Source organism: Phocoena sinus, chromosome 12 (assembly GCF_008692025.1).
Source record: "Phocoena sinus isolate mPhoSin1 chromosome 12, mPhoSin1.pri, whole genome shotgun sequence".
NCBI classification, from domain to species: domain Eukaryota; kingdom Metazoa; phylum Chordata; class Mammalia; order Artiodactyla; family Phocoenidae; genus Phocoena; species Phocoena sinus.
In genome coordinates this window covers 42,340,706-42,367,426 of record NC_045774.1, presented here as the reverse complement: position 1 = coordinate 42,367,426, position 26,721 = coordinate 42,340,706, and the positions used below count along the sequence as shown (strand labels likewise).

The 26,721-nt window shown below is 36.2% G+C and overlaps 1 protein-coding gene across 1 annotated transcript in view; it reads right to left on the bottom strand.

Moving 5' to 3' along the window:
- CEP85L (centrosomal protein 85 like) overlaps nt 1-26,721 on the bottom strand; it is a 161,968-nt gene that overhangs the window by 662 nt on the left and 134,585 nt on the right. Inside the window, exons 8-12 of the mRNA XM_032651320.1 lie at nt 26,486-26,640; nt 22,859-22,976; nt 22,192-22,242; nt 6,909-7,013; nt 5,063-5,294 (exon numbers count right to left, since the gene is read on the bottom strand). Of these exons, the coding sequence (XP_032507211.1) occupies nt 5,063-5,294; nt 6,909-7,013; nt 22,192-22,242; nt 22,859-22,976; nt 26,486-26,640 (661 nt within the window). The remainder of the gene's footprint in view (nt 1-5,062; nt 5,295-6,908; nt 7,014-22,191; nt 22,243-22,858; nt 22,977-26,485; nt 26,641-26,721) is intronic.

Here is a 26,721-nt window from a genome sequence, read left to right as displayed (position 1 = left end):
GCTAGCTTTTAATTAATTGGAGGCATAAGAGTCAGATAACTTGTTATTTATAACAAACATTAATTGAACTGTTTTACTGTTCATGAATCATGATCTGGGCACTATGCTGAGTGCTGAGGTCAGCAAAATAATGCATATAGTGGCTTATTCTTAATGATTTACATACAGTTTCACAAACAAGTCAATTCAGTCAGGTACCACAGGTGACCTGCCACTACACAAAGGCTACATTAGCACAAAGAAGAGAAAGAAAAAGGCCTCACTGGAGAGGGGACAGGTTCACTGAATGGGACAAGGAAGCAGAATGAACAAAGGTATACAGAAGCAGAAAACAAAACAGTCTGACAGAAATTGAGAAACATCAAGAAAACCAGCTCTAAAATAGCAGAACACAAATTAAGAGAGGGGAGGTCCAAGAAACAAGGCTGGAGAGGCAGGTGGGAGCCACCTTTATCTCTATTCTCAGGGAGGGTATTAGGAAATCAGAATCACAAGTTAGACAGGTGGCTCTGGCAGCAATGTAAAGATGGACTGGGGTGGGGAGGGCACAAGGCTTGGCAGAGAAACCAGTCCAGACGAAGGGCTACGAAAGCTTGAATTAAGGCAACAGTGCAGTGGAGATGTGGCAGCAGGAATAAACGTCACAAGTAGGAAGGGACTCATAGACATGAAGAAGTTCGATTATCAATCAGCTTGGAAAGGGGCCAGGGACTGGACACGGGACACAGATGGGGGAACGAGTAGGGTGGAGGATAAAATCTGGGTTGGGGTGATAGGTGGATAGTGGTTCTACTTATTGAGAGGAGGAGCGGGTTTAGCGTAGGGAGGAAAGAAAAGTAGGTTCTGTTTCAAACATATTGAGTCTGTGATACCTGTGAAACTGCTGGTCCTAATGTACAGGTGAGTACAATCAGGACAAAAGGGACATTCTAGGCAGTGAGAGATGAATGTCTGTATGGGTCAAAGGTGTAGAGAAAACAGCAAAGAAGTGGATATGTACAAGATTACTCAGAGAAAGTAAATAGAAACAAAAAGACCAACAAGAAAAGTTTCCTGGGCGACCGCCAGTATTTAAGTGGTGGAGAATTTCACAGATTGAGGCTGAGCAGTCATAAAAGTAGAAGGAGAGCCCAGAGAATGATGTCATGGAAACCATGGTAGCCCAGATTTAAGAAGGGTGGGGTGAACAGTATCAACAGATAACTGATGACTCCATCAGTTTATCTCCATCAGATGAGATAAAGGTTCAAAACACCTCCATTGTTTTTGAGAAATTAGCTGGCTGGTCAAATTTGCAAATGCCAGCCTATAAGGTAAGGGCTCTGGGGTTAGACTTTGAAGACTGGAAGGGCTGTACACTGTGTGGGGGAGGTGCTGAGACTCCCTTCTGTTCACATTGGGAGCACGCTTTTTTTTTTTTTTTTTAACATCTTTATTGGGGTATAATTGCTTTACAATGGTGTGTTAGTTTCTGCTTTACAACAAAGTGAATCAGCTATACATATACATATGTTCCCATATGTCTTCCCTCTTGCGTCTCCCTCCCTCCCACTCTCCCCATCCCACCCTTCCAGGCTGTCACAAAGCACCAAGCTAATATCCCTGTGCCTTGCGGCTGCTTCCCCCCAGCTATCTACCTTACTACGTTTGTTAGTGTGTATATGTCCATGACTCTCTCTCGCCCTGTCAAAACTCACCCTTCCCCCTCCCCATATCCTTAAGTCCGTTCTCCAGTAGGTCTGCGTCTTTATTCCTATCTTACCCCTAGGTTCTTCATGACATTTTTTTCCCTTAAATTCCATATATATGTGTTAGCATACGGTATTTGTCTTTTTCTTTCTGACTTACTTCACTCTGTATGACAGATTCTAGGTCTATCCATCTCATTACAAATAGCTCAATTTCATTTCTTTTTAAGGCTGAGTAATATTCCATTGTGTATATGTGCCACATCTTCTTTATCCATTCATCCGATGATGGGCGCTTAGGTTGTTTCCATGTCCTGGCTATTGTAAATAGAGCTGCAGTGAACATTTTGGTACATGACTCTCTTTGAATTTTGGTTTTCTCAGGGTATATGCCAAGTAGTGGGATTGCTGGGTCATATGGTAATTCTATTTGTAGTTTTTTAAGGAACCTCCATACTGTTCTCCACAGTGGCTGAACCAATTCACATTCCCACCAGCAGTGCAAGAGTGTCCCCTTTTCTCCACACCCTCTCCAGCATTTATTGTTTCTTGATTTTTTGATGATGGCCATTCTGACTGGTGTGAGATGATATCTCATTGTAGTTTTGATTTGCATTTCTCTAATGATTAATGATGTTGAGCATTCTTTCATGTGTTTGTTGGCATTCTGTATATCTTCTTTGGAGAAATGTCTATTTAGGTCTTCTGCCCATTTTTGGATGGGGTTGTTTGTTTTTTTGTTATTGAGCTGCATGAGCTGCTTGTAAATTTTGGAGATTAATCCTTTGTCAGTTGCTTCATTTGCAAATGTTTTCTCCCATTCTGAGGGTTGTCTTTTGGTCTTGGTTATGGTTTCCTTTGCTGTGCAAAAGCTTTGAAGTTTCATTAGGTCCCATTTGTTTATTTTTGTTTTTATTTCCATTACTCTAGGAGGTGGGTTAGAAAGGATCTTGCTGTGATTTATGTCATAGAGTGTTCTTCCTATGTTTTCTTCTAAGAGTTTGATAGTTTCTGGCCTTACATTTAGGTCTTTAATCCATTTTGAGCTTATTTTTGTGTATGGTGTTAGGGAGTGATCTAATCTCATACTTTTACAGGGAGCACGCTTTTATCCTGGTACTGAAAAAGTAATAAATGCTACACAGGACCGTGCAGATGTAGAAGGTTACAAAGTAACTGAAGGGGTGACCAGCTCTAAAATGGTGGAGAAAACCAGTCTTTTGTGTGTGAGCTTTTATTTCTTGCTCCAAGAGATCACTGCTAACTAAACACCCCATGTTCACCTGGCAAACCTCTCCTCCTTTAAGATTCAAGCCAAACACCAGCTACTCCATGGAGCCTTCACAGCCCCTCCCAGGTAGATTTAGTTGGTTTTCCCCCTGTGCTCCCACTGCCCTCTGATCACATTTCAATTACAGTACTTACCACAATGCTGTAATATTTTGGTTAATGTGTGAGCAAGGGCTGTATTCAACTTATCTGCATTATCAGCACCTTAGTGCTTGGACCATAGAAGGCATCTGATAAATGTTTACTGAGTGAGTGAATATACTTAAACATTGAAGTGTCTTTCAAAAAGAAACAACCCAATCAAAAAATGGGCAGAAGACCTAAATAGACAATTCTCCAAAGAAGACATACAGATGGCCAACAGGCACATGAAAAGATGCTCAACGTCGCTAACTACCAGAGAAATGTAAGTCAAAACCACAATGAGGTATAACCTCACACCAGTCAGAATGGCCATCATCAAAAAATCTACAAACAATAAATGCTGGAGAGGGTGTGGAGAAAAGGGAACCCTCTTGCACTGTTGGTGGGAATGTAAGTTGGTACAGCCACTATGGAGAACAGTATGGAGGTTCCTTATGAAACCAAAAATAGAGCTGCCATAAAAAGAATGAAATAATGCCGCTTGCGTCAACATGGGTGGACCTAGAGATTATCATACTATGCAAAGTCAGTCAGAACGAGAAAGACAAATACCATATGATATCACTTATATGTGGAATCTAAAATACGACACAAATGAATGTATCTATGAAACAGAAACAGACTCACAGACATAGAAGACAGACCTTTCATTACCAGAGAGGAAAAGGGGAGGCGGATAAACTAGGAGTCTGGGATTAGCAGATACAAACTACTATATATAAAATAAACAATAAGGTCTTCCTGGGAACTATATCCAATGTCTTATAATAAGCTAAAATGAAAAAGAATAAATATTTTATATGTATAACTGTATTGCTTTTCTGTACACCATAAACTAAAACACAACACTGTAAATCAACTTATACTTCAATTTTTTTAAAAAAGTGTTTTTTACATACCCACACTCATATATGTGTTCTCACATTTATGAAGTGGAGGGGAAAATTCTGCCGACATCTCTGAGTACAGTTACATGTTTCATTTAACAAGTGAGATACTTCGATAAGGAGTAATATTTGGTTTGCCAAAATAACTACTATGAGGCAAGACGGCAGAATCTTTTTGATGAAACTGGAAACAAAACTAGTCTCCACTCAGTCACATATTAACCATATTATTAGGCAATTACTCAATACAAACATGTCGGTACATAAACAGTATGGTCTTACTCCACTCATACCTCCTTACTGAAGTCCATTTCCTCCATATTAAAAAGAGACCAACATGTCAATATTATAATAATTTAGAGCCATGTAAGTTGAGTGTTCCAGCAAAATTAGCACAGACGGGAAGAGACACTAGGATATTCTTGTGGCGGTTCTCACCATTATGTGTTCAGGAAGGCAGAACTGAGGCAGAATGGGTGGGTGTCACATTGGAAGGGACAAAGCCAGCAGGTGTGCATCACAAGGGCAACAGATCTATGGGCCATGAAAACTGGCTCATGTGACAGCATTGGCACTTACATTAGACAGTTGCCATAGAACATACGTAAGAAAGCTTAGGAGTACTTTCTCTAAAATATTTTACCAGTGGACTGATGGCTGGGTCATTAATTTAATACAACTGCCACATGAAAGCAAAGAGAATCATTACTTTTAGAAAAGTAATCAGGAAATCACACCCAACTACCATTCCAGTCACATATTAACAGACTCAGCATAGGAAACATCTCCTAGCAGGCACATTTATAGGCATTCTTCTGAGTGGCAGTCCATATCAGCTACGATCCTGCTCATTTCTATAAACATAATGAGGCAAGTTCTAGCAATGAAGTAGGAACAGGTATTCAGACCCACAGATTGATTCAGAAATATATAAAGCTAAGTAGGAAAGGAGATAAAAACAAATAGGGAAAAGGCAGTCAGAAGTTCCCGATTCATGAAGACACATTTCTAATTGTTAAGCAATACAGTAAGAACAAGTCAGTAGCCACTTACAACTGATTCCCAGTAATAATGAAAGATTAGGCTCTTTGCCCTGAGCACGCTGGTTAAGAATACTACACAATGCCTTCAAGTCCAACAAACAATAGGACATCTCCTTGAACAGCTGATCAATCACACTCAAATCAAATAGTGGCCTTTTGGAAAGAATGGTCTGCTGCCTGGATTGGTCTGCTTCCTGGCCCTGATCCAATAAAGAGCAGGTCTCTTCTGTTTGTCTTTGGTTCTGCAATGGATAAAGAAAACAAAAATCTGGTTGTTAGAACAGAGGAAAGGTACTCAAAAGCCATAAAGGTTAACAATCCCTCATCCAATTCTATAAAGAAAACAGTGGAATATTACATGCACATTAACCAAATTTAACTGCATACATATAGCAGGAAAAATAAAAAATTTTCACCATTTACTCCTCATCCTGAAAACTGCTAATTAAAGGTAAGTTTAACTAGCTTTCCAGTTGGAACTGTATTTCAGAAAAGCCAAATAGCCTGGGTTGATGAGGAAAATACAAATTTTTACAGACAAATGCCAGCTAATAAATGTAAAGGGAATGATATAATTAGAAAAAATTACTGTTGTTTTAATCATCTAATGATTCAGACAATGATCACTGGTGTAAGCTAAAACCAGCAAGGAAAAGGTTGCTGGCAAACTGCACATCCACACACTTGCCTAAGTATCAACAACCCCATTAACTGCTGACTGCAGAGGCTACAATGTTACAATGGAAAGAATCAGTCTGTCACCACCTTAACCCAGTGAGATGGGTATTTGTGACACTTACAGTGGGATAAACAAACACGTATAATTTGATGATGTGAACAATACCTACAAAGTATTCGTGCCAAAAAATGTTTGCACTGAATCTAATATCTTTAGCTTTAACTCCTAGCTTACAAGAAATACAGGGGGGAGAGAACAAGATAAACCACACCATGAGGAAGCGATCAGACAAATCTAGGTGTGACAAGTTTACAAGTCTGTAAGACAAAATGCCCAGTTTCTTCAGGGAGAAGAAAGAAACTTTAGGTTTATAAGACAAAATGAAACACAACACACGGTCCTTGCTTGAATGCTGGTTTCAACAGCCACTATAAAAAACACTTGGGGAGCAAGAGGGAGGGGATATGGGGACATATGTATATGTATAGCTGATTTACTTTGTTATACAGCGGAAACTAACACACCACTGTAAAGCAATTATACTCCAATAAAGACGTTAAAAAAAAACATTTGGGGAAGAAGGGGGTAATTTTCATAAGACTAGGTATTATCAAACGCCAAGGAAAATTATTATTCTTATCGGGTGTGACAATGGTGAAATGGTTATATAGGAAACTGTCCCTAAGTTTTGGAGATGCATTCCTAAGTATTTAGAGGAAAATGTCATGATGACAACTCAAAAACTAAAATAAGCATTTTTTATATAACATGTCCTTAAATGCAAGCCAAGTATTTCATCTCATAATTAAATGAAGAAAGTGTGACCTGTTCCAGTGATGAAGTGTCTACATTGCACCTTCCCTTAAGGATTTTCAAGGGTAATTTTGTTTATATTCAACTTATGCATCATTTGATGACTTTAGGATCTAATCTCTGTACACTATTTGACTTTGCTATAGTTACGTTTGTGCAATTGTTTCTAAGACATTAGAAAAATAAAAGTTTGTGTTTTAGATTATAATTTTAGTAAGAAACCTAATGGATTTGATTAACTGGCACATCAAAATCAAGTCTTCAATTAAAAAGTGATTTATGAATATGTACAAAATAGGCATTTGCTTTAACTTAAGTAGGTACTGAATCATCCTTGAAAGCTACCTGAATTTCTTTTACTCACATCAAGCAATGTTCTTAATCTCTGAAGGTTTCTTTCTTTCTTTTCCAGCTCTTCCATCATCTTTTGAGTAGTCAATTTTTCTTTAGAAAGCTTCCCTTGCATAGACTAGAATAAAGAGAATTGCAAGCAAAGCATGTTAATGCTTAAAGCAAAATGCAATCAGGTAGGTAACCAGGAATACTGGCTCTGAATACTTTAGATGTTCTGACCTCCCTCACCCCTTGGAAGATGATGCCTTCACTTTTCAATCAACCCATATTACTTCTAGAGTGGATAATTCCAAAGCAGGGGAGGAGGGAGGAAGGAGAAAATATCATCTTTACCAAGACAGTTTTTAATCTGGGTAAAACATGTTAAATCTAATGTTGCTGTTTTAACAACTATATTACAAACAGTTCTTATTTTATTGACTTTTGTTTATATATTGGGAGTGTATTAGCAAATCTATACTTTAAAAAAACCCTTTTTCTTATGATTAATAAGGTACAAGATAATAAGATCGTAAGACTATCCCCGTTTTCTATCATTTGAAACAGCTAAACAACCTCTCTCAGTGTATAGTATTCCAAGCTGTGAATATGATGTTCAATTCAGGGCAAACGTCTATTATGGGACTTAGATAAACTAATCTCTCTTAATTCCATTATAAAATTATTCAGACATGATACTATTGTGAGGTAACCTTGAGTACACCAAAGCAGAGTATAGGCTATTTGAAGACTGCTTGGGTCATTTCAGCTACACACCAAAGAAGGACTTGCCAGAAACCTTGTACTTATCAGTGATTTTTTTTCTATCAACTTTTCCCCTTTTAAACCACAAGATCAATAAACATGACTAAAGAAGAAATTTCATTATTTTTTGCTTCAGGTCTATATTTAGTCTCAACTCTGAAAATACTTCAGAATGCTGATGACCTAAATAGCACACAATCTACTGTGAAGGTTTTTTTTTTTCCCTCACATTATCTCTGGATGGAATAAGAGAGGATAGCTGTCACCACGGGCTGAGATAAGACTCTAAATATAAAACAGTTTTCTCAGTAACAGTATTCAACCTTGTTGCTTTTTAATTTCATTTGTCTGCTAAACTCTGTAAAAATACTATACTTAATTACTCAAAAGTTGGATACAAATGAATCAAGCTCTATAACAAGTACATTTTCTTCCAGGGAAAACTTGTTTTACATTCCACAAAGATCAATTCCACAGTACAAAGTCACATGGGCTATCTGAAAATATATATTTTTGGATATTGAAATTCCTTTGTAACTGAGTCAAAACCCATTTGATTGAATGATATGTTGGGATTTATTTATCTAGCTAAAAACTCATACTTACTGGCATGACAAGATTATTCGGCTAGAATCCAGAATTCATCCTAAATTTTCTTAAGATTTGTGACTGTTTATTTTATTACAATTGTAGAAGAAAGGCACCACAAATAAACTACTCTAAATCTCATATTTTAACAGTGAAAACAGAACCCAAGAGAGGTATTTTCACAATGCTGTAATATAATTCTTTAGAAGATTATAGTGGTTTTTATTTTTATCATATTGAACGTGACTAATAAGTAGCTAATAAATCTGACTAATATGTTACTGTGTAAGACTAAATTTAAATCAGTGAAGAAAAAGGTAATCTCCATCAGAATAAACCAGAAATGTCTGGTAGTACTGCTGTCTGTCATAAGAAGGAAAATTGAATTGGGGAAATACATTAAGCTTAACGTGTTATGTTGGTTAGGTTCAAAGGCACTAATCAAGCAGCCCTTTAATAGCAGAAAGAGTTCACAGACACATTCTAGTAAGACCAAATGCTGTACAACTTATAGGATAATACTAGGTGTGAGTGCTATAGCTGTCTGACAATAACATTTCACCTAAAAGATTAATTACTTCTCTATCCCAAATTGTATGAAAAAGCACATGTTTAAAGTTTAAGAAAAAAGCAAGGTGAGGGGAATCTCTACTAAGCTTAGAATGGGATTACTGAAGTTAAAAACGAAATCATTTTTAAATGTCTACAATTTCTCTTTAAATTTCTTGTTTAATAACGATTTTTTAAAAGTCTCAGTTACTAAGCCACAGGTTGTTGATCACAATCATTCTTGCAGTTGAAAGTGGTTTTAAATTCATTTCTTATTTTGATGTAAATATCCAGAAACGCTAACCATTTTTTGGCGCATATACAACAGCTCCAATGAAGGAAAGCCAAACGTGCCTGACTCAGCGCGTTCTATGTACTCCACAAACCCAGTTTAGGAGGAAGTGTTTTGAAAGCCACTGATGTTAGCAGTTTTACCATAGAAACACAGCAAGCGACCAACCTCACCCCGCCCCACACGCCATACAAGAGTTCCACAAACACATTCCTTCCTACAATCATTCATTTAGCAGAAATTACAGCCAAGCACTATCTGTTCACTGGATGGTACATCAATGAACACAACAGTCAAAACACTTGGTCCTTGTGGAACTTGTACTAGGAGGGAAAAGATCAAAGAAAATAAACATAATAAATACATAAGTTACGTAGCAGCACACACTGGGACTTGCCTCGTGCTTTCGAGAATAAATAGGGCATGGTGAGGCAGGGGGGTTAAAATCTCAAATGGGGTAGAATAAGGGCTCATGGAAAAAGGTGACAGCTGAGTAAAGTCTTGAAGGAGGTGAGAGACTGTGTCCCATAGGTATCTAGAGAGTATGTTTCAGTCAGTGCAAAGGCTCTGAGGTGGATGGTTTCTTTTCTGTTTGAGAAAAAGCAAGAGAGCCAGGATGACAGAAAAGAGTAAGAGATCAAGTCAGAGAAGGAAGGCGAGGTGGGGAATTGATTGCATGAGCTCTTCTAGGCCAATGTTACAAACTTTGATTTTTAACTCAGGAAAAAATGAGGAACCACTGAAGGGTACTAAGAAGATATGATGTGATCTGATATTTGTTTAATAGCTCACTCAGGTTGCTGAGAAAACACTGTGGACAAGCAAGGGTGGCAGCAGAAAGAAATAATCCAGATAAAGAATGAGGATGCTTGAACTAGGGTGGCACAACAGTGGAGGTTGGGAGAAGGTGCCAGATGCTAGATATATTTTGAAGAAAACAGGATTTGCTCACAAAATGTAAGGCAGAAGAGAAGTCAAGAATAAGTCTTAAGGTTTCCAGACAGAGCAAATGGAAGGGCAGATCTGTCATTAATAGATATGGGAAATATGGAAGGTGTAGCAGGTTTATTATTTTTTGGCTTAGGGGAGTAAGAAATTCAGTTTTGAACATGTTATGTCTAATACATCAAGTGGTGACATTGAGAAGGCAATTGGATATACAAATTGTAAGATAAGGGGAGCACTTTGACCTGGAGATAAAAATTAGGGAGTAGTGAGCACACACATTATATTTAAAGCCATAAGACTGGGTAAGATCACCAAGAGAAGTATAAATAGAGAATCCTAGGAAAGAAACAAACCCCTGTTTTGAAATATGACACTGTGTGTGTGTGTGTGTGTGTGTGTGTGTGTGTGTGTGTGTGTATTTTAGCAGTATAACTGACCTACAAAACTATGTTAATTTGAGGTGCACGACATAGTGATCTGATATTTCTATACAGGACAAAATGATCACCATGATAAGTCTAGTTATCATCTGCCACCATACAAAGTTATTACAATATTATTGACTATATTCCCCCCACTGTACATTTCACTCCTGTGACTCATTTATTTTGTAACTGCAAGTTTGTACCTCTTAATCTTGCTCACTGGAATATGATACAATATTTTTGAAAGTAATTTACACGTCTTCAAAATAAACCTTAACATAAATATCACAAATGAAACTAAACTTATCCCTAGATTATAAACTGGAAAAGTTTCTAATAAGGTAATATGTCCAATTTTTATATACTAGTCTACTAACCTGCCTATACGTTACAATAGGATTTATGCAACAGACCTTAAATTCATTGTGTCTAGTTAAATCAAACAACAAAAACAACCAAAAAAATCTTAAAAAGCAAGTTCCTCTGAATTCTTTTGATTGCCATTTTATTGTACATATTTCAATTATCTAGAAACAAGGTATAAGTCAGTCACTTTAAGTTTGTTGCTGAGAACAGTCGAAAGGCTTCATAGGAACTGTTATGATTTTATTAATACGAGCACACTATTTTTGCAATAGCATATGTAACTACACATAAAAGGTAAGATAATAGTGCTACTATCATAAGAAATAGCAATTAATAAAGAGCATGCATACTTAACAAGATAATGGCATTTAGAAATCATTAATAAGAAGACTATATTCTTTTAATAAAATTTAATATTTTTCTCTCAACACCTTTTTAAAAACTAGTTAAGAAAAGTTCATCTCCTACAGGAGGCCATCCATTCGTTCAAGACTGGGCGAGATAGCTGTTTTATCTAGTACATAGAAACCAACACAGAGAGTCAAGGAAAATGAATATGTTCCAAATTTAAGAATAAGATAAAACCACAGAAAAAGACCTTAATAAAAGAGAAAAGTGGTTTACCTGATAAACACTTCAAAGTAATGGTCATAAAGATGCTCACCAAGGTAAGGAGAACAAAGCAAGAACAAAGTGACAATTTCAACACAGAGAGAAAAAGTATAAGATAGTACCAAATGGAAGTCACAGAGCTGAAGAATACAATAACTGAACTGAAAAATACAATAGGGGGTGTTTAATAGCAGACTAGATGAGGCAGAACAAAGGATCAGTACATCTGAAGACAGGGCAGTGAAACTCAGCCAATGAGAGCAGTAAAAAGAAAAAAAGATTGAAGATAGTCTGAGGGACTTATGGGACAACATTAGGCAGACCAACATTCACATTATAGGGGTTCCAGAAGGAGGACCAAGAAGAGAGAAAGGGACAGAAAACTTAAGTGAAGTAATGGCTGAAAACTTCCATAACCTGGGGAAGGAAACAGACATCCAGATCCAGGAAACTAAGAGTTCCAAAGAAGATGAATCCAAAGAGACCCACTGCAAGGCACATTATAATGAAACTGTCAACAGTTAAAGAGAGAGAATCTTACAAGCAGCAAGAGAAAAACAACTTATTACATGCAAGGGAAAGCCCATGATGCTACCAGCAGATTTTTCAGCAGAAACTTTGCAGGCCAGAAGAACGTGGCACTATATATTCAAAGTGCTGGGGTGGAGGGGAGGGAAAGAACTGCCAACCAATAACATTCCACTTAGAAAGCTGTCCTTCAGAATTGAAGGAGAAATAAAGAGTTTTCCAGACAAGCAACAGCTGAAGGAGTTCATCACCACTAGACTGGTCTCACAAGAAATGTTAAAAGGACTCTTTAAGCTGAAACAAAAGGGTACTAATTAGTAACAGGATAAGTATAAATCTCACTAGTAAAGGTAAATATATTGTAAAATTCAGAATAATCTAATGTTGTAAAGGTGGTAGGTTAATCACTTATAAAGCTACTATGAAGGTTAAAAGGCAAAAGTAGTAGAACTATAACTACAATAATTTGTTAATGGATAGACAAGATAAACCGTGGCATCAAAAATATAAAAGGGGGAGGGTGCTATATCAAACTAAAAAGCTTCTGCACAGCAAAGGAAACCACCAACAAAATGCAAAGGCAACCTACAGAATTGTAGAAAATATTTGCCAATAGTGTATCTGATAAGGGGTTAATATCCAAAATATATAAAGAATTTATACAACTCAAGAGCTGAAAAAAAAATCCAATTTAAAATGGGTAAAAGTTTAAATAGACATTTTTCCAAAGAAGATATTCAAATGGCCAACAGGCACATGAAAAGTTGCTCAACTTCACTAATCATCAGGGAAATGTACATCAAAACCACAATGAGATCACCTCACACCTGTCAGGGTGGTTATTATCAAAAAGAGATAAGTGTTAGCTAGGATGTAGAGAAAAAGGGAACCCTGGAGCACTGTTGGTGGAAATGTAAATTGGTGTAGCCACTATGGAGAACAGCATGGAGGTTCCTCAGGAAACTAAAAACAGAGCTACCATGTGATCTAGCAACTCCAGTTCTGGGAATTTATCCAACGGAAATGAAAACACTAACTTGAAAAGATATGTGCACCCCACTGTTCACTGCAGCATTATCTATAATAGCCAAGACATGGAAGCAACCTCAGTGTCCCTCAATGGACGAATGGATGAGAAAAATGTGATTTTATATAATACACACACACACACACACACACACACACACACACAATGGAATATTATTCAGCCATAAAAAGAATGAAATCTTGCCACTTGCAACAACATGGATGGAGCTTGAGCACATAATGCTAAGTGAAATAAATTAGACAGAGAAAGACATACTGTATGATTTCACTTATATGTGAAATATTAAAAAAAAAAACAACTCAGAGATAACAGAGAACAGATGTGTGGTTGCCAGAGGGGAGGGAGTGGGAGTGGGGAGGGAATGAGCAAAGGGGGTCAAAAGGTATAAACTTCCAGTTTTAAAATAAGTCCTGGGGATGTAATGTACAGCATGGTGGCTATGGTTAACAATACTGTATTGTACATTTGAGTTGCTGAGAGTAGATCTTAAACGTTCTCATCACAAGAAAAAAAAATTTACTAACTACGTCGTGATGGATGTTAATTATTAGACTTACTGTGGTGATCATTTTGCAACATATAAAAATATCAAATCACTATTTTGTACACCTGAAACTAATGTTATAACAGTTTGAAAGAAAGAAAGTATAGAGTTAATGGTAACAAGATAAGATTTTGGAGTCAGACAAAATTAGGTTTTGGGTGCACAGCTTATGTGTTGTATAATCATGGGTAAGTTATCCAACCTTTCTAGGCTCCAAATTCATCAGAAAGATTTTCCAACCTTGTAAAGTACTGTGAAAATTATGTGGTATATATGTAGACAATACCTTTGGATGCCTGCCTATTCACAAATCCCATGAATCATACATAAGTAGTCATATTTGTACTGGGATTCTATATTCTTGGGTTATAGCTCACCGGGTCAGGCTGAATGAACACTTGACCAAACCTGAGGAAGTGAGACCCAAAGTCTCTGAGTTAGTCTCTGCAGGTGGCGGGAAATGAACTATAGAACTTCAGGGCTGTGGGACAGCCATAGTCTGCCATATGAGCTAAGGAGGAAAGGAAGTCAGTCTGCAGAGAGAGAAAAGAACTGAAACAGAGGGAAATGCGAGCAGCAACAAAGCCTTTTCCTTCCTGAAGCCAGGCTTCATTCCCACCTATGGATTCCACAGATATCTCTGCATTCTTGTAATACAGTATATTCTACTATTTTTGCTTAGGCTAAATTGAATTGGTTCTGTTGCTTACAATCAAAAAGCCTCAATTACTTTTACCTAGTACAAAATATTTATGCAACTAACACTAATTCCTTTCTTCTTATACTAATATTTAAAAGTCCATTTCTTATTTCAAATCACCATGATATACACTTTAAATATCTTACAATTTTATTTGTCAACTATACTTCAATAAAGCTGGGGGAAAAAAAGAGCCCATTCCAGGGACTTCCCTGGCAGACCAGTGGACCAGTGCAGGTTCAATCTCTGGTCGGGGAACTAAGATCCCACATGATGCGCAGTGTGGCCCAAAATTAAAAAAAACAACAACAACAAAACAACAAAAAAGAGCCCGTTCCAAATTCAGCATTATGGGTGAATTTTCTTGTGGAAAAAGGTTTTTTTGTCTTTTTTCACTAGTCATCCCCTAGAAGAGTGCCTAGCCCATGGTAGAAACTCAGTTAACAATTATTAAATGACCTGAATTGGTGAATAAACGACAAAATATGAAAAAGTAACTATTTAACACCTAGTTTTGTTTAAGTAAGAATCTGTGCTTACTCATTCAAAACAGTTACTGAGCCTCTTTTATGCACAAGGCACTGTGCTAAGTGCTGAACTGGATAAGGAATGTTCAAAGACCTTAGTGTACCCATTATAAAGCTCTTGAAATAAATGTATCAGAAAAAAAAGGCATTTTATTCATCTCAAGGAGCAAATAATGCCACCACACTGTAGAGTGTAATGTACTAAAAGATTTCACTTTGGAGACAAAATTTCCAAATTGTGCTTCTAGGCAACTGAGCATAAGATGCTTTCCGCAGAAGACTAGTTTCCCAGTGTGCTCCAGTTTAAATATCTTTCATTCCAGGAAAAGACCCTTAAAACAATTCCCTCCCCTAAGGCTTATACAAGGAAGAAATCAGACTAACATCTTTTTTTCTTTTTCTTGGGACTTTTCACTTTGAGACATCCAGGATTAACGCCCAAGGCACAAACTCTGAAGTCAGACAGACATGAATTAGAATCTCAGCTGTCGAGACCTTGGGCACACCTTTTAAATCTCAGCAGCTTCATGTATAAAAATATGCTCTTTCTTACCTTGTAAGATTACTGTTGAGGCTTAGAGATAATAAACATAAACCAGAAAGAACCGCTCCTGTAACAGGTAATATCATCACTAGCATCATCACTGACACCTCTGCATTTGGCAACAGAGGTTCCATTTCTCACTTTGGCCTAAGTGTAGACAAATATTAAACTCCTTTTCCTCATTCTTCCATACTGATAAAAGAGAATTTTCAAAATATTTGTAAAATGGAGGAATATGCAAGCACCATAAAAATTGCAATTTTTTAGGTTTCTGTTTAATAATAATTGAAGATAGTGTACACCTCAAATTCCTTTCTTAACTATCACCTTGTTACCTGATATCATTTTAAAAATAATCTCCCTGAGGGCTCTGCTTTCGGCATGATGGCATGAGGAGCTCTTCAGACCTGCTCCCCAAGGAAACTGGTGAAAAACCATAAAATAACACATTTAAAGCTTCTGGAAATGGTTCATACAAGCAAATGAAGAAATATATTCAAGAAAAGCTACTAAAACTCAGAAGAGCTGAAGTCTGTGGTATTTGAAACAAAATCCACTTGATTCCTACCCTCTCACAGCTAAGCAAGATGGAAACTCCAGACTGGAACAGCCAAGAACAGAGGGCGCCCCCTCCCCCAGCTCCTAGTTGGACCGCTGTCTTCCTAGGAAGGGCAGGGCGTCAGCACTTCTCATCTGTAGCTGAAGCTAAGTTCCAGGCAAGTGCAGCCAAAAGGTGGGGGCTCCGTTCTTCAGAGCCCAGGCCGCCTCAAGGGAGGAAGGCTTTACCTGGGGTGTAGCCACGAGAATACTGGGGCCCTGACTGCCCTTGCGTTGGCTTCTGGGGCAGGAGTATCCACTGAAAGAGGCAAGCCGAGAGACCTAGAGCTGCTGCGCACCCTCCCTCCACTAGCACTCAGCTAGAGTCACTCAGAATCTTGACATTGTTCCCACCCACAATGATTAGGCTCAGAGATTTTGCCTGGGGAGAAATAGGCCACAGAACAGAGACCGCTGAAGGTCTCCCTAAAGGAACTGAATTCTTTTGCAACAGAGTATGAAGTTCAATCCTAAGGGCACTCTCAAAACAGCGGGAGATTGTGGCAAAGGCAGTTGGGAGGACAGTGTTAGATTCCCTGGAGCAACAGGCTCTACTGTAGGCTGGCTAGCTTGCAAGAGAGAAACAGTAAAAGAGACAGCTGGGAAGGACACTCCTGAACAGTAAAAATCTCAAACATTAACCCAGGAAGCTAGTCCTTCAAAGGAACCAGAATGGACCAGTCTATGAAGCAATTTATGCCACAGGGCATTGCTGAAAACAGCAGAGTGTTGGCAATTAACGGAGCTCAACAACTGGTGTGGTCAGAGAAAGAGTCACAAAAGACCACAGATTACATTTATATAAAATGTCTAAGAGCAGGCAAATCTATAAATGCAGGAAGTAGATTAGTGATTGCTGATGCTGAGGAGGGCATGGGGTTTAAGAGAGTGACAGCTAAAGGTGTTACTTTTGGAGGTGACAAAAATGTTCTAAAATTGACTGTGGTCTTGGTTCCATACATCTGTGAGCATACTAAAAATTACTGAATTGTATATTTTTGGCCACTTGGCTTGCAGGATCTTAGCTCCCCGACCAGGGATCAAACCTGAGCCCCCTGCGTTGGAAGCGTGAAGTCTTAACCACTGGACCACCAGGGAAGTCCCTCTGAATTGTATACTTTATATGGGTGAACTATAGGGTGTGTGAACTATATAACAATAAAACCGTTATTAAAAAATCTGCACAGTATTAAAAAAGCACCACTTGCCTGGGTTCCTTTTCTTCCAGGTCATGATTTTCTCAGGCTTATAAAGCAAGAGCTACCAAAAGAGTTTAAACGTGCCATTACACACCTAAGCTTAGTGTCTCAGAATTAAATCCTTTTTTTTAAACTTAAATCTCAGTCTTTCCAGTCAAGTCCCACGAGCAAGCTGAGGATTGTACAATACTTCCTAAAGGCTCTAGGACTAGGACTACTACTGGGCTATAAGGAAGAACTGCCTAGAGAACTTATTAATAATACATTATTTCAAGCTTCACTCCAGAGATACTGACTCATCAGAGTCACAATGGGGCCCAGATATCTGTATTTTAGAAAGTATCCCAAGTACTTTGAATATCCATATAGGTTTGGTGACCACTCATAGCACAGGCTCAAGAATACTCTTTCATGATTCAAGTGAGCTGACTCCCTTCCTGCAACTTCCCACCTCAGACACAAAGAACTGACTTTTCAAAAGTTAAATCCACCTTTTACATATCTTATTCTAAGATTTTAATTAACAACTATACTGTGCACACAAAAGGCCTATACACTAAAGATTTTTTCTCTTTGTAAGTACAAAGACGAGAGAGAAAGCTTATTTTTTAAAAATCTACTTTTCCTTTGATAGAATACATATTTTTGGCTGTTAGGATTTTCAAAAATTAGTATTGATTTCTGATGAGAAATTTTCAGTTTTTCATGCATTATATAAAGCATTTACACATAGGTAAAATTTTTAAAAATTAAAAAACTTTGGGAAGAAAGAACTTCATGTCAGGACACATTACAAAACTAGGATAACATAAAAAATGGAGATAAAATCACACAATAATAATGAAAAACATTAAATCAATATGTATTTAGGTTAAAGAAAAGTTATATTCTGCCTGTATGACACTGTATTGGATTATGATCCATTTTCTCACCATATCTACTGAAAAAACCTGTTTGATGAAAGCTTTAATAAGAGAGATTGCTAAAAATTGGAATAAAATCTTCTGAGGCTGTGGAAACATCTTCTCTTGAAGCGTTATAAATAGGACATACTGTCACAGTTTTGAGATTGGTGGTCCCAACCATGCCATTAAAAGTGAACAGTCTTAAAGACTTTTAAAAGTGTCATTCTTACTTTGTAATATTATAATCATTCATTGATAGCTGTCAATTCAGAAAGGCCATTTAAACGCGTAAGTTCTTTTAATGAGAAAACTTTTTAACATGTTAGAGAAAACAAGTAAACATAACAAACTTTTTTACTTTGTATCTCCTCTGCCAAAAGATTACAATGATAACATAAAGATAGCAGCTCACTGGAAACAAGGTTATATGGGTGAAATGTCCTTTTGAGGGATAAATAGGAAGGAAGGTAATAATGCCCAGTGAAGAACTCATTCGCATTCTGACTGTAGCCATGTTTATGGAAATGATGGGAAACATTCTACTGCAAAATGTCTTTTTATAGTATGTATATTGACAGAAGAAAAACCTGTAAGAGGAGAAGTCAGTTTAGCTACACTGGTTTCGTGGATATAAGGAAAGGCAATATTTCTAAAGGATCAGTTAACTAATCAAGGTATTCATGCCAGTTAACAATATCATCTTGACGGCTGAACAAAATAGTAGATAAATCTGTGTTTTTATAACACTGAACTCAATTTCAAAATCAGCATATACTGTTACATGAAGTAAAACTTTTTCTATATTCAACAACAAATACAATATAACTAGTAGAAGACTGATTTCTCCCCAAACCTCCAAAGTTGTGAATCAATAAACTTGCCACTGACCTAAACCAGGTAAGTATTTATTTGAGTTCTGGTGCAAGGTAGTAAACTACATGTATTTTATTTTCTTTTTTTAAATTTATTTATTTTATTTATTTAGTTTTGGCTGCATTGGGTCTTTGTTGCTGCACGCGGGCTTTCTCTAGTTGCAGCGACCGGGGGCTACTCTTTGTTGTGGTGTACGGCCTTCTCACTGCAGTGGCTTCTCTTGTTGCGAAGCACGGGCTCTAGGTGCGCAGGCTTCAGTAGTTATGGCTTGCGGGCTTTAGCGCACAGGCTCAGTAGCTGTGGTGCACGGGCTTAGTTGCTCTGCGGCATGTGGATCTTCCTGGACCAGGGCTCGAACCTGTGTCCCCTGCATTGGCAGGTGGATTCTTAACCACTGAGCCACCAGGGAAGTTCAATAGTTGTATTTTAAATATAGCATTTTCACTCTATAACAATGCCTTATTTTTACTGCCTATAAACTGGACATAGTAAACATGGCAAGGGATTTTATTTTTTGTGTCATAAAATTTAAGCTATAAGAATAACCTGCATCTACCCAAGGCAATGCAGTACTCCAAATCAGCCAAACGAACTTCTAACAAATTTGATCTTCTCAACAGTGTGCAGGGACATAAAGAAGCAGTGAAACATGAAACTCGAATAATACTAAGTTGGCTTTGTCTACTAAACATCCAAAAATGGAACAACTTCCCAGCACTATGGAGGAACAAAACACGCAAACTACAATGGCAATGACATTTTACAATAAGTTTAATACTATACTAATAGCTAAAATGCATAATTCATGTTAAAATTGGTTGGGAAGTTCTCTGTTGTTCTTAATTATAAAGTATTTTGTGTTATTTTGGCTATGCCAAGGAATTTGAAGTAATATAAAACAGAGTTATAGCATGTTGGAAGGACATCACCATCTACATAGGACTAAGGTTGGCCATTCTTGATGTAAGCAAAAGGAAAAGCTAGGAGCTTTAAATAATCAGTAATTGACAGGAATTGCTCTATTATGTGGTTCAACTTGACGACATGCCCATTGACTATAGCATAAAGCAACAAGAATACTTCTTCAACCCAGAGTGTTCTCTTTAGGATTCTGCAGTTTCCAATGCTAGGTAAATGATTAGTATTCATTTTTTCAGAAGAGGCAATATTCTGAAAATTTCAGGTTTTTACAGATTACGCACTTTTTATATCCATCACAAACCACCAAATAACAAATGAAACAAAAAACCTAGCCTTCTCAACTGTGAGGGCCCCAAAATAACAAGTTTAAACAAGTAATGTTAAGCAAAAAATTTTCTCATTATCTGAGGCATATTTGTTTCCATCTGTAATTTTCAAGATATTTTCAAATAATATCTTGGTAAATACATGGAGTTTAGTTGGCCAGTTATCAACATTTGCTGTCTCTCTCTGTGAGGAAACTATATCCTAGACCTATAAACCTAGATGGTTACAATGGCTAAGAACAAAAAACAAAACAAAACAAAACAAGATAGGCTTTGCTTCCAAAGGTAGACAATAGAATTAATGAGTATACTGTCTGGGCCCAAATATTTGGAAATAAATGTACCTCATTAATTTGACTTCCATTCTGTAATTAATTTGAAGAAATAAAAGAATGTTAACTCAAGCATTTTAAGAACAAAGAATGGAATGGCACATAATTATATATTCTTCTACATATTCATTTATATATAGTCATCTCTAAATGTGACTAAAGACTTGGTTAATGTGTAAGAGTAAATTGCATTACGATGCTTCCACAAATGGGGAAAATGCACATTTCAATTAATACAAATATACACTAAACATCTATAATGTGAGAGAGAGTATGCAATAAACCCTACAAATAAACAAATTAAAAACAATAAATCCTACATGTTTTATCCACCAAAATTTCAATGCCAAAGGACAAAGTTGACTGTCCTTAATTTGTATCGTGATAACTTTTATTAGATTTACCTCCTGGATATTGTTACCAAATGAAAGAGAAATTCCTTTCATTGTGGTCTATGATAAGAAGTCAGATAATAATGGCTGAGGGAATCTAACCATCTCATAATTCGAATGGCTTGCAGAACAACTGAAGGAATACACACTAAAGAGTATAACCTCTGTGAATCAATCCAATAAGCCCACACACTTGTTGAACTGGACTAGTGTTTGACTAAACTGATAGATCACTTAATATGGCCAAAAGACAAAGCAGATTGTCCATAAATTCTGACACTCAAACCATTACGTTTTTCTTTTTTACTTCCAGTTTTGAGAATACTCAAATGAGGAGATATAAAAATAATTTATTCAGCAAAATTTGTCCAATGGTTTTCTATCACACAAAGAATAAAATACAAAGACATATACCTCTATGTGATCTGGTCCCAGGCTACTGTCTACCATCAGTCACCTCTCACTATACCTCACAATCACTGTACTCCAGACTAGCAGCCTACCTGCTTGTCTTAGAGCACACCAGGCACATTCAGGGCACTGGCTGCTCTCTTTGCCTAGAATGTTCTTCCCCTGCTTATCTTCATTCAGAACTATGTTCAAATATTACTTCTTCAGGGAAAACTTCATGACCACTGCATATAATGCAGCACTATCTGTCATTGCCCTCTATCCTCCTTTTTTTTTTTTTTTTAAAAATAATAGTACATATCCGTACTTGACATTATGTTTCCATTTTCTCCATCTCACCCCACTAGAATGGCCAGGGACTTGCTTTGTTCACTGATGAATCTCCAGTGCTAAGAACAGTGCCTGGCATATATGCAGGGGCTCGGTAAATATCTGGCAAATCAATAAAAGAATGAAAATCCACTTAATCTACAAATTTTGGTTTATATTTTGGGTCAGATACCCTAAGCTCTAGTGTCATACTTTGATAATACAGAAAAATAATATATAGAATTATTAGGAGGGAGAGTGCTCTTGCCGAGTTACGATGGACTAAAAACAGTTAATTGTCTTTAATTTTAGATCACTGATGACCTTAACCAAATGTGTTCTCAGTAGTAGAGATAGACTGCACCCAATTGAAAAGAGGAGAGGTAAGGAATAGAGAAGAATAATTTTCACAGTTTTTGAAGAACTGATTTACCAAGTATCATTTTCATTCTAAAGAACTGAAAGATTAATATTAAAGAATTTGCAATGTCACCTCAAGTGTTATTAATATGTTCATACAAAAACATATATGCTTTGATATTTTTTAGATATGCAATTACTAAGAGTAAATCAGCATACAGCTAAATTAAAATAAGCACGAAGTATTCCTTACCTGAATTTCTAAAATCATTCTGTCAATCTCATCTTGTTGGCTGTCTATTATCTACAACATAGGAAATATATCAGTCTGAATCAAATTTTTTTTCCATTGCTTTTTTGGAAGTACCAAATTTCAAGAAAACAAAAGCACAGGGAATTATGAATTTATTTTTTTTAAATCAAAGTGTGTGGGGTTTTTTTTTAACAAAAGTATTCATACAAAGTATCCTTTAAACAGCCGTATGATTTGGATCACACATAGGTAAAACTGCAAATGTCTTACTCTAGCTCTTGATAAAACTTTAATCTTTACAATTTATAAAAATAAGTTTGAGACAGATTTTGAATAATTTAGGACGGAAAAAGATATACTTTTGTTTTTGCTAAGAAATAATATAACTTTAGTTTGGCTTTTATTTAAATTTAAATTAAAGTTACTTAAACTGCTATTTTCTTTCCTAATAAAAACATTCAAACTAAAAATTTGAGCTCTTAAATATTAGCAAAATATAAATATAATAAATATAAATTATATATTTATATTTAAATATTAAATATATCTAAATATAAATATTAGCAAAAATATAAATCAAATAAACTAGATAAATTATATATCTATGCACGTATCCATATAGTATAGATTTCACTATCAAATTTCATTATTAAAGACATATACTGACCTTACTAGCATTCTCATTTTGTTTTCTCAGGTTATCATTTTCATTCTGAAGCTGTTTTGCATCTAGCATGGGAAGGCGAATTCCATCTTCAAGGCATCTTTCTACTTTTTGCTGCAAACTGTTTTAGAAAGAAATAATTATAGGAAGAGAATAAGCTCTCTGTGCTGATTTTGGTAGATGAATGAAGTCTCTTCTTAGCGTCTATAATATTTTTTAAGCAAGCAATAATCAAGACCTACAGACAACAGATGACTAAGTTTGAGTACCTATATTTCATACAAATAAGAAATATAATGCAGGCAGAATATCTTTTCAGAAATAGCAAATACGAGACCAGAGTCAAAAGTTGCTTAGTATGTGACAACATTAGGCCCTGGTGAAGTCCTTCATGACGCTAATCTGAGCTCTGCAATCTAAGCCGTGTTCTTTCCCTCTCCCCCAAAGGAGAGTTCCTTGATTAAGATGATTATGGTAGGGAGCCTAAGAATACGGATACACGTCTTTTGTCCTGCATTTTGAGTTCAGCAAAAGTTTGTTTGTAAAGATAATTGTTGACTAAATCAGCAGAATTACACTTCTCCTTCATTAATATGAGGAACAATCTAGTTCCTTTTTACAGTAATCTGCATTTCTATCAATAACCTTTCTTGTTTCCTTCAGCATTTTTACTACCTCCTTTTTGAACTTGGGATCTAGTAGATGAGAGGTCAGTTTCATTCTTTATTCTTTCAGGGAATTCTCTTGATCTTTTCATTGGGAGTGGTTCCTCTGCTTCTTCATTTTACTTATATTTCTCTGACTGTATGAGTTTAGAAGAAACAGTTACCTAGTGGTCTTGAAGGGCTGTTTTTGTGGGAGCATCCCTGTATAGCCTGCATGCGTCTAACATTTTTGATGCGAGGGCTGTTATTAGTATGGATGCTCTGCCACGTCTTTCCTCAGTGTGTGCTGCCCTAATGGGTGTGATTGGTGTTGTGGTGACCAGAGTTTGCACTGGATGCTGAGTGGGGCCTTCTCTTTGAAAAGCAACAATCCAATATATTTATTCCTTGACCTAACAGTTTCTTATGCTATGCTTGGCACAGAGTTGCATTTTAGAAGAGGAAACAACAAAAGGAAGCCCCTCTGGTATATTAAGAATAAAAGACAGGGAGCAGGGTGGACGTTAGCTTTGAGAAAGGAAGAACAGTATTGTTTGGGTTAAAAGAAACTATGCTATTAAAAACAATGACCAAAACCAAAACATAACAGCAAAGACACCTAGGAATAGTTCTACTTTAGCCTGTAATCATACTCAAGAGTTGCAGCCTACTAAAAGAAACAGACTTGTCATAATGTGGATTTTGATATTTTCATTATTTTTCTTCTTTCAAGTATCATGGCTATCGTGTTTTCTCTCTCCCCACCCACCGCCCAAAAAGAAAAACTGCCATATCTAGTCTGTAGACAAAGAATTGACAGTCTTAAATAGTACAATAAGGGCTTCAGATGTGTTCATAAATAATGGCACCAGAGAAGTTTCTACGTATTATGAATGTACTGTACTGATTTGTAATATATTGTTACTTGTCATAAAAGTATTTGCTCTTTCAGTCTAAAAGTAAAAAAATACATTATTTCTATCTCAGAATAAGTTTTTGTCTCAATTCAGTGTGAAGACACTACTTCTATGTATTTATAACATTACAAGAAAAATAAGTTACATGAAAACCATTAAGGCTCTCATATTAAAAAGAAAACAAAAGAGCCAGTGATGTGGAGGGAAAAATATACTCTGTCATGTAAAAATATCAAGTATTCTTTCATGTATATATTCTCATTTTGTTTATGTTATGAAGCATGCTCACTTAGAAAAGTAATAAATCTCTTTAACGGCAAAGGTACCAACTATTACAATACTAGGAATCCCCTCCACATATTTTACTTAGATTTTCATTTCTAAATGGAAAAGTTTTCTTATCTCATTTTTAAATCCCCAAAGTTCTACGTATTCACAAAGCAGGAAACTTGTAATATTATATAAAAACAGATCAATGTAATGATATAATTTATAGTCACATAATACATCTTAAGTTCTTCTGGAACTTAAGGCATACTACATCATATAGCTGAGGAAACTGAAATAACACTCCTACGCCCAAGTCAACTGACACTACAGCCATACAAGTACTGAAGAATTTTAGAAGGCCTTCTTCAGTCCCTTATATCTATTAGAAATCAAGAGAAAGTTCCTGGGATGATGTCATATCAGAGAGTATCAAGGTAAAGTTTAGCATATGGAAAATGGATTCTCAAATACACTATACTAAATCTTTCCAAATCACAAATACTAGGCTCAATGCTCTCCAAAAACCTAATAAAAGAGAAGGTATGAAATGATATTAAATATGTAAAAGCACACAATGGAACAAAACAAATTATTTTCAGGTGTTCCTAGTTCTACTCATAAAACACAGCTTGAGTTTATGATTGTAATGCCCTATAAAACAGAACAAACGCATTACCTCTTTTCATTTTGTCATAAGATTAAAGAAAAAGATATGTGGTTGAGTTAATGGAGGTCAGGAAGCTGTTTTGAGACTGGAGAATAGGATATAAGATGTGGAATAATAAAAAGAAATTAAAGACCAAGAAAGCAGAAAACAGGAGAAAAATAAAGGTAGAGTCAAAGGTATATGGACTTTTTTTGGAGCTGAGATTAGAAACACAGAAGACTGAATTGTCCCAGAAATGAGAGGTTTTCTGCACTGAAATCTAGGGAAAAAAAGTAGACCAGGCATATTTAAGACTTCGAAAATAGCAGTAAAGCAATATTAACATGGAATTATCAGGAGGATTTTGACTAAAAACGTGAATTACATTGAGTTATATATAATTGATAGAAGCATAAAGAGTGTCTTTATTAAATTTAGTTTTTTGCTGCTTTGTTGTCTTCTTCTTCAGGATAGTGTTATCTACTTATAGTTGATAATTTATTAAGGTTTTTTAAGTTCTACAAAACAGTGCACATGTAGATGCATATATAGCATAGTTTTCTAGGTTTTTCATGAATCCAACATTAATTTTCCAGCTTAAATACATTAACAAAATATACTAACAAATAATATTCACTGCAGTTCTAACTGTATTAAATTCGAAGAGACCTGTGAGGCAAGAGATATGTGAGTAAACCCGGAAGGTGCATGGCAAACGGCCACATCTGTTACTCTGCAGTCAGGTGAAATGGGAGCCAATTACCTCACTTTGACATGTCCCATTAAGGAGTGCAGTCCGGCTGCCCCTCTTTTTGTTACTTAGAATTTTTACTTATTCTTTGACAAAGCCATTAGATAAAGGGTTTGTATTAATGCTTCCAGTTTTCAACTGATGTTTTTTTTTTTAGAAAACTATTCTCATCTAAAACCTACTCTTATCTAAAACCAAGATGTCAGTATGTTGCATCGCATTGTTAAATCACAACTGAGACAACCTGTTTCGATGACATAATACTTCTGGTTCTCAATAATACATCTTTAAGAGAAATAATAGAGTTCTAATTATAAATTAACATATTTTAAGTGAAATGCTTTATGACAAATAAGGAATAACTTAAAAATAACATAAAAGAATAACTGAAGGTTTTCTTACCTCTGAACTGTAGTTACCAACTCCTTTTCTTTCTTTTTCTGGCATATTAGCTGTGCCTCATTTTCTTGACACTGTTTTTTGAACTCTTCAAGCCTTTTTTCCATTTCCATCAAAGTCTCTTGCAAATTCTTGTTTTTTTCTTCTAGAACTTGCAGCTAAAGAGAAATTTTTTAAAGTTCATGACACAAAGAATATTAAATATGTTCCTACTAGAAACTGATACTGGGTTCTCAAGA